This window comes from Pinus tabuliformis, chromosome 4_1, assembly GCF_031772625.1.
Source record: "Pinus tabuliformis cultivar Carrire ecotype Pingquan chromosome 4_1, CPIR1, whole genome shotgun sequence".
NCBI classification, from domain to species: Eukaryota; Viridiplantae; Streptophyta; class Pinopsida; order Pinales; family Pinaceae; genus Pinus; species Pinus tabuliformis.
The window spans coordinates 732623051-732638965 of record NC_142303.1 but is presented as its reverse complement, the minus strand read 5'-3'; the positions used below and the strand labels follow the sequence as shown (position 1 = coordinate 732638965).

Sequence of the window (15915 nt, the reverse complement as noted above, 5' to 3'; positions counted from 1 at the left end):
CGTCTTCCATATATGCCCAGTTTCCGTATATGCACAATTTCTGTATATGGAATCTGTGCATATACGGAAGACATGCGCATGTCTTCCGTATATGCTCAATTTCCGTATATGCGCATATTTCCATATATGCGCATATCTTCCGTATACACGGAAGACATGCGCATATCTTCCGTATATGCCCAATTTCCGTATATGCGCACATCTTCTGTATATGCACAGTTTCCTTATATGCGCATATCTTCTGTATATACGGAAGACATGCGCATATACGGAAATTGGGCATATCTTCTGTATATGCCCAATTTCCGTATATGCACAATTTCTGTATATGGAATCTGTGCATATACGGAAAATATGCACATGCTCTTCGTATATGTCAAATTTTCGTATATGCGCATATCTTCCGTATATGCCCAATTTCCGTATATGCGCAGATTTCCGTATATGCGCATATCTTCCGTATATGCCCAATTTCCATATATGCGCACATCTTCCGTATACGCACAGTTTCTGTATATGCGCAATTCCTGTATACGGAAATTGGACATATACAGAAATTGTGCATATACAGAAGAGATGCGCATATACGGCAATTGGGCATATACGGAAGATATGCGCATATCTTCCGTATATGCCCAGTTTCCGTATATGCACAATTTTTGTATATGGAATCTGTGCATATACGGAAGATATACGCATGTCTTCCGTATATGCGCATATCTTTCGTATATGCCCAATTTCCGTATACATGAATTACGCATATACGGAAACTGTGCATATACGGAAGATGTGCGCATATACGAAAATTGGGCATATAAGGAAGATGTGCACACGTCTTCCGTGTATACGGAAGATATGCGGATATACGGAAGATATGCGCATATACGGATATTGGGCATATACGGAAGATATGCGCATATACAGAGATTGGTCATATACGGAAGGCATGCACATATCTTCCGTATATGCACAGGTCCCATGACAAATAACATTGGATTCATCAATATGTCTACATGCAGTATATATTATTACAGCATCATCTGGTCTCATCACAAGTCGTCGCACAAAGAAGTGACATTGGCAACCAACTTTAATACTTTCATGTCGATTGCGGGTTGTCTTTGGATCTGATGATGCACTCCTAATTCTCCTTGTCGACTGTGGACCATATGAACACCAATAACTGTACGTAAAAAATTACTGCAAATTAGATATAATATTTATGCATATTGAAAAAATTACACATATCTTGAAAAAGCATATAGAGACTCACACACTGTACTCCAAGAATGTTGAGTAATTGGTGTGTTTGATATCCTCTATTTTGTTACTTCGATGATTCTTAAGAAGAAATTGAGTGGGTGCACTTTCATTTGATTCCTCTCCACTTATGAAATCATCAAGTCGACAATATGGAATAACTGCAACTTCGTCCCCCTCAATCTCTGTCTATGTTAAGTCTTCTGTTGAAAATTGTATCATATCTTCCGGGTCTTTAACTTCCAACTCGTTAATCCTCCCCCACTTATTCATTCTTAAAATACCTGTACAAATTGCATTGAAAATAATTTAGTTTGAGTAAATAATATGGTCTTGATCAATGCATAGTGTACTAAGCATGGAAGTCTCATTTTTTAGTAAATATTTTATACTTTTCACGTAAACCACTTTGGGATTAAGTAATATTCAGGGGATCTTAGATGACATTGTACGATAACTAAGATCATAAGAAATTGAGTCATTAATACGCTTAAATATCTCTGACAAAATTAGACTAACCCATGCATGACATATGAATTCTTTCTGGAGGTGGGGCCACCATGTTATTGTCGAGGGGCGACTTGTGATGAGTCGCTGCGCTGGAATTGGTCAAAGGGAACTGCCTAACACTGACACATAAGATGGTGCGTTAATGGGTCCCTTCAAATAGGGATGAAAGGGAGAGACATAAAACCTGTCCCCAACAAACCCCCAATATCAAGAGTAATAAGCTTGAAGATTACCGATGCTATATGAGAGACCATGCTCTGATCTGTAAGTTTATAGGATTTTGGCCATCCGAAAAGGATTTAACAAAATGGATTCAACAAAGGTGGAGGCCAAAAGGGCATATAGACCTAAAACTGGGAGCCAAAGGCTTTTTCACAGTCATCTTTGCGAACCTAGAGGATAAAGAAAGAACTTTTAAGGAGGGACCATATTTCATGAACAATGCAGGACTGTTTATGAGACACTGGGAGGACAGATACAATCCAGATGAAGAGAAAATACTGGCAGCCCCCATATGGGTTAGACTGTTCGGATTACCAATGGAGTTCTGGGATCCTGAAATATTGGAAGGGATTGGCAACTCGATCGGAACCTTTGTAAAGGTGGCAGAGTCAACCAAAAGAGGGAAATACACATCTTATGCAAGGATTTGTGTGTATATGAACATAGCAGAACCCTTGCCGGAGTCCATAGAAGTGGAATACCATGATGAAATATGGCAGCAGCCCATAGACTATGAGCACATTCCCTTCAGGTGCAGAAGGTGTCATGAGTATGGACATCTATTCAGGGAATGCCCACAAAACCGACAAGAGGAGGCAACAAAGAATCTGACGGAGGAACAGGGGAAAGGAGAAGGATCGGAAAACGAAGAGAGGGAATTCCAAGGTTAATAACAAATGAACAAAACAAGGCTCTGATGAGGGCAGTAACCATGGAAGAGGTAGAAGAGATCGTGATGAATATGAGCAAGATCAAGGCACCAGGACCGGATGGATATACGGTGGAATTTTATCAGGCAGGGTGGCATTTTCTAGGAAAGGAGGTCTTGGAGGCTGTAGAGGAATCAAGAATGAAGCAAAAGATATGGCCTGGTATAAATTCGACCTTTTTGACCCTGATCCCTAAGAATAACAATTCGGAGGAGGCGCAAGGTTTTCGGCCAATAGCACTGTGCAATGTCATCTATAAGATTATAGCCACTCTGATAGCGAAAAGGTTGAAGCCATTACTCCCGAATATAATTGCACCAGAGCAAACTGGCTTTGTGGAGGGTCGCCAAATACTTGACGGAATAGTAGTTACTCAGGAAGTGATACACTCCTTAAAGACGAAAAAGCAGAGAGGGATGATGATGAAGTTAGATTTGTCAAAAGCCTATGATCGGTTGAATTGGAATTACCTCAGAGCGATTCTTGGAGCATATGGATTCGATAATAGATGGATTGAATGGGTCTACAGTATGATTTCAACTCCGAATTTCTCAATTCTGGTAAATGGTACACCAACGAGTACTTTCAATGCAACAAGGGGAATCAGGCAAGGAGATCCTATTTCTCCATTCCTATTTATAATGGCAGTGGAGGGTTTAGGAAGAAATCTCATAAAAGAGCTAAGGGAAAAGAGAATTAAAGGCATAAAACTATGGGGAAACTATCTGCCCATCACACACCAGCAGTTTGTAAATGATGTGATGCTATTTGGCGAAGTTTCAGTCAAAGAGGTGAGGAACTTCAAGAGAGTATTGGAAATATTCATGGAGGCATCAGGTATGGAAATAAACAATGAAAAATCATGCACTTTCATATTTAATACTCCTGATTCTATCAAAGCTCATCTTACCAGAACTCTAGGCTTTAGACAGGGAGAATGACCTACCAAGTATTTGGGAATCCAGTTGGACATAAACCCTACTCGGATGAAAAACTGGCAGAGTACGTTGGAAAAAATAAAAAACAAATTGGCAAGTTGGTCCTTTAGATCCTTGAACATTGCAAGTAGGATTGTACTGTTAAAATCAGTCCTACAATTGATACCTATCTATCCTCTGTCCATTATGGCAGCACCCAAAGGAGTATGTTCAAGAATGAAGGAAATATTTGGGAAATTCATATGGGGCGGACCCAAGCAACAGAGGAAATGGGCTCTGGTTTCATCGAAAAATGTAACTAAAAGAAAAGAAGAAGGAGGTCTGGGTGTGAGAGATCCGGAAATTTTAAATAAGGTACTAGGGGCAAAACTTTGGTGGAGATGGGTGCAGGGGGGGAAATGATGTATGGAAGAGAATATGGAATCAAAAATACAATATGCCGAAAATAGTAGAGGGAAGACTGAGAGCTGAGTAAATCCCAAAAGGATCTTCATTCTGGGAACTTGCAAGCCAGAATAGGGACATAGTTAGTAATCATGCCTTTTTGGAAATCCGTGCGGGGAGCAATGCCAGATTCTGGGAGGAAGGATGGCAGCAGCGAGATAAATTGGCAAGGATACAAACCCTACAAGAAGTCCAACTAAAAGCGAAGAGGGCGGGATTAGAATATGTGAGGGATTACTAGAAATAGGGAGAGTCCAATGATATATGGAGGGTTTGGAGGAGGCCAGAGGAATGTTATGAAAATATAAACCAGGATATAGAAAAATTATATACTAAGGAGGTAGAATTGAGGAAAATTAAAATCAGACCAGGAAGGGATATCCTTAGGTGGGGAAAATCTATGAAAGGAACCTATACAGTAAAAGAAGCGTATTATTTAGCAACGAAACAGGAAAGGGAGGAAGGAGCTGTTGATTGGAGAGTAATATGGGAAGGCAAGTGGTGGCCGAAAGTAACAATTTTTGCATGGTTGGTGAGCAAAGAGCGGACTCTAACATGGGACAATCCATCAAAGAGGCTTCTATGGGCCCTCAATATGTAGCTTATGCAGAAAAGAAGCTGAAACCCAAGAGCATATACTTAATAAATGTCCATTTGCGAGGTGTTTGTGGGAGGAAATCAGAGTACTCTTTGGAAAAACAAAAAGAGATGCGAACAACATCGTGAATACTATGATGCAATGGGGCAAAGGAAAATTCCTCAGTAGAGTAGTAAGAAGAGTATGGAATTTGTCAGTGGGGTTCGTCATATGGTCTATTTGGAAAGAACGAAATAGGAGGATTTTCAGGGATAAACGCTGCCAAGCTGCAAGAATATGGGAAGAAATATTTAGATCGATAAAAAAAACTGTTCTATCAGAGGTATGGGAGGAGGAGGACTGGGAAATGAATCAGGAAGAATGGAGAATAGTTTCCAAATTAAATATGGAATTTAGCATGGTCTACCCCCGAGCAAAGAAAAGGATCGGACCTCTCACACAGAGCCCTAACCATTTCAGATATCCTGGAGAACATTTGATTAAGTTGAACTTCGACGAGGCATCCAAAGGAAACCCAGGGCAAGCAGGCCTGGGGGGCATCTTCAGGGACAGCAGGGAAAATACAAGGTGGGTGTTTGCGGAATGGGGAGGTGAAATGACGAATAACGAAGCAGAGCTTTTGGCGGTACATTAGGGATTACAGATCGCAGTAAGGAATAGGTACATGAACCTGGAAATCGAAGGAGACTCACAGATCACAATAGAGATGCTCCGAAAACTAAGGGATGGCAGGAGTTGGGAACAAGTAACGAAAAGTTGGAGGACTGCGGGGATCATTCAAGACATTGAGGGGCTACTAAATATAATTGAATATAAAATAATAAGCCATGTAAGGCGAAAAGGGAATAGAGCGACGGATCTGCTGGCGAATTGGGGGAGTAAAGAGTCGAACAGAAGACTGGACGTTAGTTGGCCATCAATAGAGGATGAACCGACCTGGAATGAACTTAAAAATATAATAATCCAAGATCATAATGAACCAATTGCCCGGAAAAAGGATAATCAATAGACTTCCGATCGTGAGGAGGAAAAGAGTAGACAGGACAATAAATGCCCGGACAGAGAGCATGCAGGAACGAGCAAGCGGAGACCAAATCATGATTAATGGATTAAGCGAACCGCGGAAAAGGATATCATCCCAAGGAGAGGTGAGGGAAGAGTAGCGATGAAGGGAGGTGGAGATGTCAGGCTGATAGGGGATGGGCGGACTCATGATAGCAAAGATAAGACAGGTGGAGTAGTGGAAAGGAAGTTAGTCAATAAGAAAAGGAGGCAGATGAGAAAGTTTAAAGCGAGAAGGTGGCAAGACAAAAGAAATAGGAGAGGGGCATGCAGGAGAACGAAGAAGGGTGACAAAGCGTCGACGAGCACAGTTCAAGGGCGGGGAAGGACCAGGAACCTGCAACAGAAAGAAGGAAGTCAGGAAAATCTGAGGCGAAAAGGGATAATGGCTGAGGGAAGGAGCATGGGTGCAGGGAGATGGACGCGAAGTAAGGCTGAGGGAGGCATTCAGAAACGAGAGGAACGCGAGGAGAAAGGCAAGGACATTGCGGAGGAGGAGACAGAGAAAGAAATTCTGTCAATCCATGACGATTCAGAGGATGAGGTCGACATTCGTGACTTCGAGCCAGAGAAAGAAGTACCTGGATATGAAGATTATGGCAGGGGCGGAAGGTCGGGTAGGACTCGGACGAGGAAAACAGGCCGAGAGGTTGAGGAGGGGTACCAGATTGAGGAAGAAGGAGAGGATTACGAAAGAAGAGTAGGGAGAAGAGGACGGCGAGGCAGGGGAGGACAGAGGAGAAGGGGAGGAGCAGGAGAAAGAGGCGGGCGAGGAAGAAGAAGCGGAGGAGGGATGGCAGAAGCAGGGGAGGCCAGCGGAACAAGGAAAGGTACAAAAAGGGAGGAGGGAGATAGGAAGGAGAGTGCAGGCTGCTGAAAGGGCATACTGCCATAACACAAACCCAAAAATTCGAAAGATAATTGAACACCTGGAAGAAGAGTCAATGTAGGCTCAGTCGGAGTCGAAAATGGAGGACTGGGAGTATCTTCTCCCGGACCCGGGTAATACGAGGGGACGAATGACCCTATATAAACAATCTCAGCACGTATATTGGGTGATGAAGAGACTCCTTGCCAATGCCATGGAACAAGTAGCCATGGAAATGGCAGAACTATCCCAGGGGATACCAAACCTGAAAAAGGAGCTGATGAATATTCAGATTACCTTGCTCATGCAGGACAAGGAGATGGACGAAATTCAGCAGCAGTTACAAGCAGGAGGATCCGGAATCAAGTAGGAAAAGGAGCAACAAGCAGGAACAATGAACCAGTAAGAGAAGGCTTGATGTAAAGAGGTTTTTATGCAAAATCTCCCTCTAGTTACAGTCAGCTTTTTGTAGGTTGCTGTTTTTATTTTAATATGCAGACAAAAAACAGTTTAAATAGATATAGGATCGCAGTTTATAAAGCTTGGAAAGATAGACTGAGGATATACTATTTTTGGCTTGCTATTAAAAACTTCAGGTGGTCAACAAACCCGGTTTCCCTTAGGGGCGGGTTGAGATCACCACAGTTTTGTATTGATCTCAATTTATGATAATAGAAAAAAGGGACTCTCCTCAGCTTACAAAAAAAAAAATTAAAAAAATAATAAGTAAATGGAAATATTAGTTATATGATTTAATAAAAGATGTAATTTATAAAATATGATATCAGAGAAATCTAATTAAAAAGCAGACTTATATTCTATTATATTTTATTTAATTATGAAACTTTACATACAGAAAAACGAGTATTTATTACAAAGTTTTTTTTGACATTGTATTCTTAATGGTTCCTATGTTATGCTCTTAAATCTAACTCTTAGATGCTCTACTCTACCACGAGACAATACAATGCTAGAAAGATGGAACCCCCTCTTTCTAGTGACCTGGTGTTTAACATAGTTTGATAATGATTTCAGATTAGGGTTTTCATATGTCCCAACACTTCGTTAGTGTTAAATACATATAAATATTTAAACCCATAAAAGAAAAAAATGTAAGTGAATATAAAAATCACATAATTTAATACAAGATATAACTCAAGGGATATCATATAAAAGAAAACCTAATTAGAAGGTGAGGCTTATACTCTACTCTTTTTTATTTAATTATGGAAATACAAATACAAAGAAAGGGGCATTTACGATTGAGTTGCCTATGACATTGTTGTCTATATGGTTGTTGCAAATTATCTTTCTCCTTTGTTTTGATCTCAAATGCCACCCCTAGATGTTGTGCTCAACTATGTTTTAATACAATCCTAAAAAGATGGAACCCCTTCTCTTCCTAGTGACGTAGTATTTAACATAGCTTGGAACTATTTAAAGTTTAGGGTTTTCACATTTTTCAAGCCACTATTAGTGTTATGGTTTTGGACCTTTTAGAATCTTCTTGAATGTCCACACGTGACTAACTCCACATATCTAAGTAATGGTGTTGATGCAGCGTCCACTTGGTACCACCGTATGAACTAGTTAGCTAAACTTGTGGGAGGCATAACTTCTGCATATGAAATTTGATTAAGGTGATTTTCACATTGTTTGAATGCTAGAACTGGTGTGTAAAACGACATCAAGAGGCAGAGATCTATGCTCACAAAGCTGTCACTCGTTTCATATCCCAAGATAACTTTAGAGGGCTTTAAATTCTAAATCTCAAAATTAAGACATATCATAAAATATGTCACAAAAGATAATTCCTCCAATTTTTCTACCGAAAAAATATCAAAATAAATAACAAGTTATCCAATAATTCATTTTAAATCAGTTAAAAAACATGTTTCATTTCAATTTTTATTTGTAGAATTTATTTTAATGTATATTCAGGTGAAACAAAAATTGGAATGTTTTGTGTAGCATTGTCTTGTTATTCTTAATATAAAAAAGTAAAGTATTTATGTATTCTTAAAATGGAATGTGTGTCACTTTTGTGGTGAGGAGAGGAATGTGTATAAAAAGAAATTACATACATAAAGCAAAATGAAAAATAAAGTGTTACTTTCCCTTTAAGTTAAGTTATGTGATCAATCAAACAAGGAAAATATTTTAGATTGTTTTGCGTATGATAAAAGGTCCTATGAAGACCTATTCGTCCTTTCCACTCTATAAGTAACTGGGCCGTGCAGAGATATCTTTTGTGACGGGTACTGGGGCTACGTTCCGAAAGAACTGGTGACGCTTCCAGCAGCCAAAAAATGACGGGTACTGGGGCTACGTCCCGAAAGAACTTGTGACGCTTCCAGTAGCCAAAGAATGACGAGTACTGGGGCTACGTCCTAAAAGAACTGGTGACGCTTCCAGCAACGAAAAGAATCAACCAAGGTATTGAATGAGGCTTTAGTGCTTCCCACACCTCCACCTATAGGGAAAGATGCCCTAAAATTTGGCCAATAGGATACCTTCGCCTCACGGAGGCAGTCGAGTCTTTAGCTTCTTGGTAATCGGTTATCAGTACCGAGCACTATACAGGTTGGGTAGCCCCATATAGGACCGCACGCACTGAGCCTAAGCCGAACCCCCTCTGAATCGGGTCTTTGTGCTGCCTGGGTTGTCTTTTCCGTGGACTGATTGAAGGATTTGAAGCACCCTAAAAGACAACTTCTATTTTTCAAAATGTAACATGACCATGGCGGCTTATTGGATTCCTACCCCCAACAATCCTAACCTAAACTATAAATTATTTTGTGGCCCATGTGGGGAAATTTATTTTGTTCAAGTTATGATTGCTTTTACGTGTCTTCCTTCACTTATGGTGTGAAAAATTAAGCTTAAATAAACTAAGTACAAAAGGTTTTTACACTTGATTCCCTTTGTTCAAAGTTTAAAGTAGCTTAGTGTGTGTAGTGAAATGTGTGTGTAAGTAACAAAGTGAACATACAAAGTTTGTAGTCATGTGGATATTCGATGATCCTTTTCAAATTTGTCTACTTACACTAAATTATGTTTGTTCCTTACCTGCAAATAAAATAATGTGTGGTTGATGGGCCACTTACTTCCTTCCTATTACACTATGTGAGCCTAAAAAGGGAGATGAAAAACTTAGTGCTTTGAGAAAGATTTCAATTGCAAGCCCAGGATCGTCTAAAAGGCGCAAGGGAAGCAGGGGCTACTCCCTTTCTTTAATAACACCAGTTCCTAGTCCCAATGCTAATGAAGTAAAGATGCTTTGGTTAGTAAAAAATATGAGAGAATTATGGGCCACTTACTCCTTTGCTAATTAAACTATTTGACTTCGGTAAAATAGCAAAACAAATTGAAAAAATGTGTGGATTATGGCCACTTACTTTTCCTGTTATTAAGCTATGTGTGAAATGTAAAAATTTTAAAGTAAAGGCTAAGTAATTGCCCTACTAATACTGATTATTAAAACAATCTGAACTATATGGAAAAAAATTGCAGAGGTGAAGGCAATTCACTAAAGGTTGCCAGTCACCCACGAAAGAAAAATTACAATGATTGTTTTTGTTCTTTGTAAACTGTGGGGTTAAGCTCTGCACAAGCGAGCGAACTGTGTGTCAATCTGCAAGAAAATAATAAGTGTTAAGCCAAATTATAGATATTAAGAGTGAGAATGATTATAAGCAATATGCATTATCAATGTTCTAAATTTAAACTTATATGATTAAAGAACAACGTATTTTATAAATGATACTATACTAGAAATAATTTGACTAAACTTTACAATCTCACTAAAACAAATTAGTATTGAAGAACTAAAGGCAAAATTTATACCTTTACCATAAATTCAGTTAAATTAAATGACATCCTAAGCAATAACACAAGGCCATGTGCAAGAAAATTAAAGTAGAGTATAGAGAAGTATCAGAGTACTTTGTAAAATAAATGTAGAGATAAAAAGCTATACTAATTATATGTTATTAGTCAATCTGAAATGCATTATCTAATATTTTTTCTCAAAACTTTGGAAATGAATGGATATTTATGGTAGGAATGTAGCTTGAATATGATATAAATTTAATACATTAAATTTTTTATGATATATTCCATTAAATAAATTAAATAATCTAAAATTATAATTATCTCAATTTCACACGTGAATTAAAAAATCTTAAAAAACAAAAAATCTGATAAAAAAAAAAAAAAAGGCATCAAAAAAATTATGATGCATTCCATTAAATAAACTTAACAAATTAAAATTATAATTATCTCAGTTTCACACATTGAATTAAAAAATCTTAAAAATATATATAAAAATAACAGCATTAAACTACATTTCATGTTAAAATTTATAATGAATTATATAAATATCATTAAACTCATCATAAAATTTAGGTAAAGAATTAAAAAATTAAAAAAAGAAACAACTCGTAAAATTTAATAATTTTAATAATTACCTTTTTAATTTTGGACAATCTTTTACACTATTTAACGAAGGAGGAATTGCACACTATGAATCCTTAGTATCCTATCCATGTTGGAGAGGGAAAAAAAAAAAAAAAAAAAATCCCAAATTTCTAGCACTGTTCTATTGATTGGTCCTACTAATGGGGATGAACAAAAATGAGTCTAATCCTATATCCAATATAATTTTATGTATAGTACTCAAAATTGTCAATGTAAAAAGTGTATGTATGAATTTGAGGTAATACATTGAAAAACTGAAAGCACTGTTCTTTCTCTTGTAAACTTCACTTGATTTGTCTATAGATCTTCCAGTGTACCATCCACCATAGTTGTAACTTTTAGTGCCAATAGTAACCCAAAAATGTCTTTGCACCATCCACACTAGGGAAATAAGGTGGTTCAAAATATATCTAACGTAGCGCATCACAAGCACCTAGATATGATGGACCCTTCATTTCAGTGCTACCCGTGGTTGTTACTACCAGCTGTTGATATGAGAAGAAAAACCTTTTCACCGCGGCTTCTATTCCCTGGAAGGCGAACAGAACATGTATTGTTGCAACATGGTAAGCACCTAAAGTGTTATGTGAGCGCAGTCCATGCGAATGAAACAAATGCATAAGTGCCTCCTGGAGCCTTGGTCCACCCTTTGGATCAACCTCAACACCGATGACTTTGGGCACCAGATGCCTTAGTTCCTTGCATGCATTTGTAAGGTCTCTAAGGGGGGCAGACCGAAGGCAATATGCGCTTGCAAGCGTACTAGTGCTGCTAATTTCCAACTGGTGTTTAAGGCAAAGGAAATCATCTGGGTCCATCACTAGAAGAAAATTCACAATTTCTGTGAGCATGTTCCACATCCTTTCAACCATCCAACAGTTCGTGGATGCTCCTACGAAATCCCCAGAGTCTATTCTTTCATATACTCTCTGCAACAATTCTTGGCCTACAAATACCTAGGCCTCAAAGATCTGGAGGACATTGCAAAGTTTGGCATCTTCTAGATTATGGAACTGTTTATGTTGTTTTAAAGAGTGCAAATATCTTGGCTTGCAGATTCTATCATATTCAAGAAGAGGCTTACCTGACATATTTGGTTCCCCCAGACCTAAAGTGAAGGGAGTCCTCTGCATATGGCCTTCAATGGCAAGCCATATTCTAGAAACCATAGCTTCAGCGCTTTTCCATGTACCCAAACGAGGAAGTAAGCTCTCTTCACTTGTTCTGCTAACCACAGGTAAAGCACCAGGTCTCTGCCATACCTCACGGAAAACTTTCCATGAGAGAACACCACTACTTACTGACAACTGAAGAGTGAGAACCTGCTTGTCATTTTCACAAATCATTGAAATCAACTCAATCTGGGAACTAATTAAGGATTCAAGCCTTCTCTTCCATTCCTCTTTGTCAATGTAAGTCCTTGTGTCACAAAGGACAGACGAAACAAACTGAAAAGTAATCTCCAATGATTGTAAGGCAGCCTTTACCAACCCCTCTCTAGACCAACCAGGCCATTCCTTGAATTTCCACATGGCACTGAGCTCGGGGAGATGCACATACTGCTCGTAACCCGCACACTCCATGGGCGAGGGTTCTATGGATTCTTCAACAAAGGCAAAATAGGATGCCATTTTTTTACAGGACATATTTTTTCCCTGCAAACATAACGAGGAGAGTAAAGACACTAATGCTCTCCATATACCATAATCTAAAAAGAACAACATAGTAATAGAATAAACACTAAAATCCATTTTAAACATTAAAATTTTGAAAACTGGAATAGAATAAAATGTTCTTAAATCCTTGATATATTTAAAAAGCTATATATAATACGTTACTGGACAAAAAACATATCTATTTGTTGCAACTCAACTTTTTAAGTAGATGATAAAAACTCAACACATAAATAATTAAAAGAGTTAAATAATGTCAACACATAAATATATATTTTTCCAGTTAACAAAGTGAATAGATATAAGCTAAATATACGGTGGTTGGTCTATTGGCACTTAAATTCTGAGCACATTACTGTTGCACATCCAGCAAGGACAAAGTCTGTAAGTGCTTTCATCAACTGATTTTAGTCTGAATATCTAAAGTGTTAATATTTAATGTAAATAATGTAACTCTCATTTCTTCCTATTTCCATATGTACCTCATTTCTTTATTTCTCCATTTATACTTATTAGATCAAATTTATCTACTGTTTCCACTGTGCATATATACTCACAGTGTTAATAACTAAACAGATTCCTTAACAACAATATTCCACAGTTATTAGACTATGCAATTGTTTTGTAATTTTTTACTATCGTTTTCCATTTCTCCATCCAAACAGATGACACCAGTTTCATCTACCGACATACACGTTTAAATGGGTACCCTGTAATTAAGATGTAAACAGGTGATTATTTAATGTTGGTTGCATGATATGAGTTCATACAATATAGAAGACATTCTATTGCAGAAGTAGATATTATAATCTATGAAGGAAAAACATAAGTAGATATTAATCTATGAAGGAAAAACATACTCATATCACGCATCAGATTTCAGAAACCAACCTAATAAAATGGACTTTTCTTTATACAGTTTTGTTTTGTTCGAGTTTTTTTGTGGATGGTGATGACATCATTTTTATTATTTAATTAAAAATGAACTTTTCTGTGTATGTATTTGCGTTGATAGAGTCTATGGATGGATAGAGTCTATGGATGTTGACGATATCATTATCATTAGTAATTAAAAAAAGGTTATAGACTATGGTTGCTATAGGCGCAACCCTTGTTTCAAAATTATGCCGGTGCTTGATACAAAATTATGCGAATGATGGTTGAATTCTAAAGTAATTAATTTATAATTTCATAGTTAAGATAATGAAGAGTAAGATAATAGTAGTTGAGATAATCAAAAGTAGTTATCTTAAACCGTTGCAGCTCCACTTTTGCACACCTCAACAGCTCATAATCTTTTATACGACTGCGTATAATATATCTACAGTATTCATAATTCATTTGTATAATATAAAATTGAATGAAATGAGGACAGATGATTTGCTGTTAGATTTTGCAGGCAACACGAATATTTATTAATCACAAGTTTTAATGTTATGGTGAGAATTGTTACACAAATCTAACGAATTCCAGAATGATTATGGCAAGCTCTCCATAAGTAGTGAGACAAGTATGAGAATGATGAACTCTGTTGAAAAATTCTTACATAAAACAAATCTTAAAAAGAAAAAGTGACCAGGATTTCAAGCAAACTAAAGTAGAATAGTATACTCAATGAAATCGTGTTTCAAAGTATAGAGAGTTTCTAAACGCAATCAATTAGATGGAATTAACAGGCTCACATTATTTCTGGTTTTAGTTATACAACTATATACAATTGATGAGAATGCCAAACTTTAATTGTTGTCACCATTGTTACAATACATTATAATTTTGAACTTTTATTGTTACCAGTCATACAAGTCCCAGCCTAATTACCACTGGTACTTGGACTGCCCAGTAAGCTCTGATATGATATTTGACTAAAATTTGACTTCTGAACGCATTTGATTTGTATGCAGCAACTAAAAGTAGAATTAGTCAAAGACACTACAAAATCTAAATCCATTTATGAGGCAACCGAAGCGGAGGGAAATGCGTCAAGAGGCCCAATCAAGGGTTTGATCCATCCGATAATCATGCAAACCCTCGAACTGTTTAATACATTTTTTGGAATTCAGTTCCAGCGGAGCTCAATAATGATAGGCTTAGAATTTTGGGCGTCACTAAAATATTTGTTAATTCTGATTAATATTTTAAAGTAATTTAAGTTATAATTTATTATTAATATTTGAAAGTAATTTAAGTTTATGGATTATATAAGCTTTGAATTGATAGTAAATGAGTATATTGTTAAATTACATTTTCCAAAAAAAAGGTTATTGGTTCAAATATCTATCATTTCAGTTCATAAAATTAAATTGTATTTTATTATTTAAATTGTAAATTTATAAAGTGGAATGTAATTTAATTGTTACTGAAATTTTATGTTTTGAAGTTTTTTTGTAAAGAAACTATTTCTGAGAAATCTTTTAGGCACTAGAATTGCAAAAATTTATACGACGACAAACGAGATTTTGGTAAAAAAATTTGAAAAAATAAAAATGACACAACAAAACAATTACAACTATGCATTTAAATTTAGCACACTGCTATATGAAAAAAAAAAGACAAGACAGTCTAATCCACACTAAAGGTTTGGGCCAAAACTCTTAATACCGTAACTCGGTAAACGAAGCAACAATGGTGTATGATCGCAACTCAGTTTGTACAAAACGAAGCAATAATGGTATATGATCGCAACCCATCTTGTAAAAAACAATATCTTAGGGTGATCGACTATTTACCATAAATTATGAACCCTCGAATTTGAACAAAATGAAAGTAAATTCAAAAACAGCGATTTTATCACCAGATGGACGAACGGACAGAACTGAGCAATAAATTCAAAAACAGAAATTTTATCAACAGATTGATGAACGAACATAAATTCGCAGAGGAGATAAATGGTCTTTTACGCAGAGACAGTGATGACGGAAATTATTACACCAGATTAAAGTTTTGCACTTCAATGAAGTGATTTGCAGCTCAAATTAGAATGTTAGGCGAGTCCAAATAGATGTTAAAATTCACCGAGAATTCGCAGGCTTCAGATGTACTAACCTTGCCAACCGCAAATCTCGATAACCAATGGCCAGCTCCTCTGTCTATTGAACGTCTCCTCTGTTCTGTTAGCTGCGGAGTGCTCACCTCCCTCTCTGTTCGCCAGAGT

General features: G+C 37.1%; 2 protein-coding genes across 2 annotated transcripts; one reads left to right on the top strand and one right to left on the bottom strand.

Moving 5' to 3' along the window:
* Positions 1–2204: 2204 nt before the first annotated feature.
* On the top strand, positions 2205–2663 carry LOC149178223 (uncharacterized). The gene has a single exon (XM_089422026.1). The coding sequence runs from the start codon at positions 2205–2207 to the stop codon at positions 2661–2663; it is 459 nt and encodes a 152-aa protein (XP_089278152.1).
* An 8838-nt stretch (positions 2664–11501) lies between these two features.
* Positions 11502–12722, bottom strand: LOC149178222 (nematode resistance protein-like HSPRO2). Its single transcript, XM_089422025.1, has 2 exons — positions 12284–12722; positions 11502–11932 (listed from the first exon to the last, which is right to left on the bottom strand). The coding sequence occupies exons 1-2, from the start codon at positions 12720–12722 to the stop codon at positions 11502–11504; spliced, it is 870 nt and encodes a 289-aa protein (XP_089278151.1).
* Between the last annotated feature and the right edge of the window lie 3193 nt (positions 12723–15915).

Excerpts from the sequence above, each read along its gene's own strand:
- LOC149178222 (XM_089422025.1), bottom strand. The coding sequence starts at position 12,722 with ATGGCATCCTATTTTGCCTTTGTTGAAGAATCCATAGAACCCTCGCCC. Across the intron at positions 11,933-12,283 it reads GAGCTTACTTCCTCGTTTGG|AAATTGTGAATTTTCTTCTA; the intron begins GTACATGGAAAA and ends ACATGCTCACAG.
- LOC149178223 (XM_089422026.1), top strand. The coding sequence starts at position 2,205 with ATGAACAATGCAGGACTGTTTATGAGACACTGGGAGGACAGATACAAT.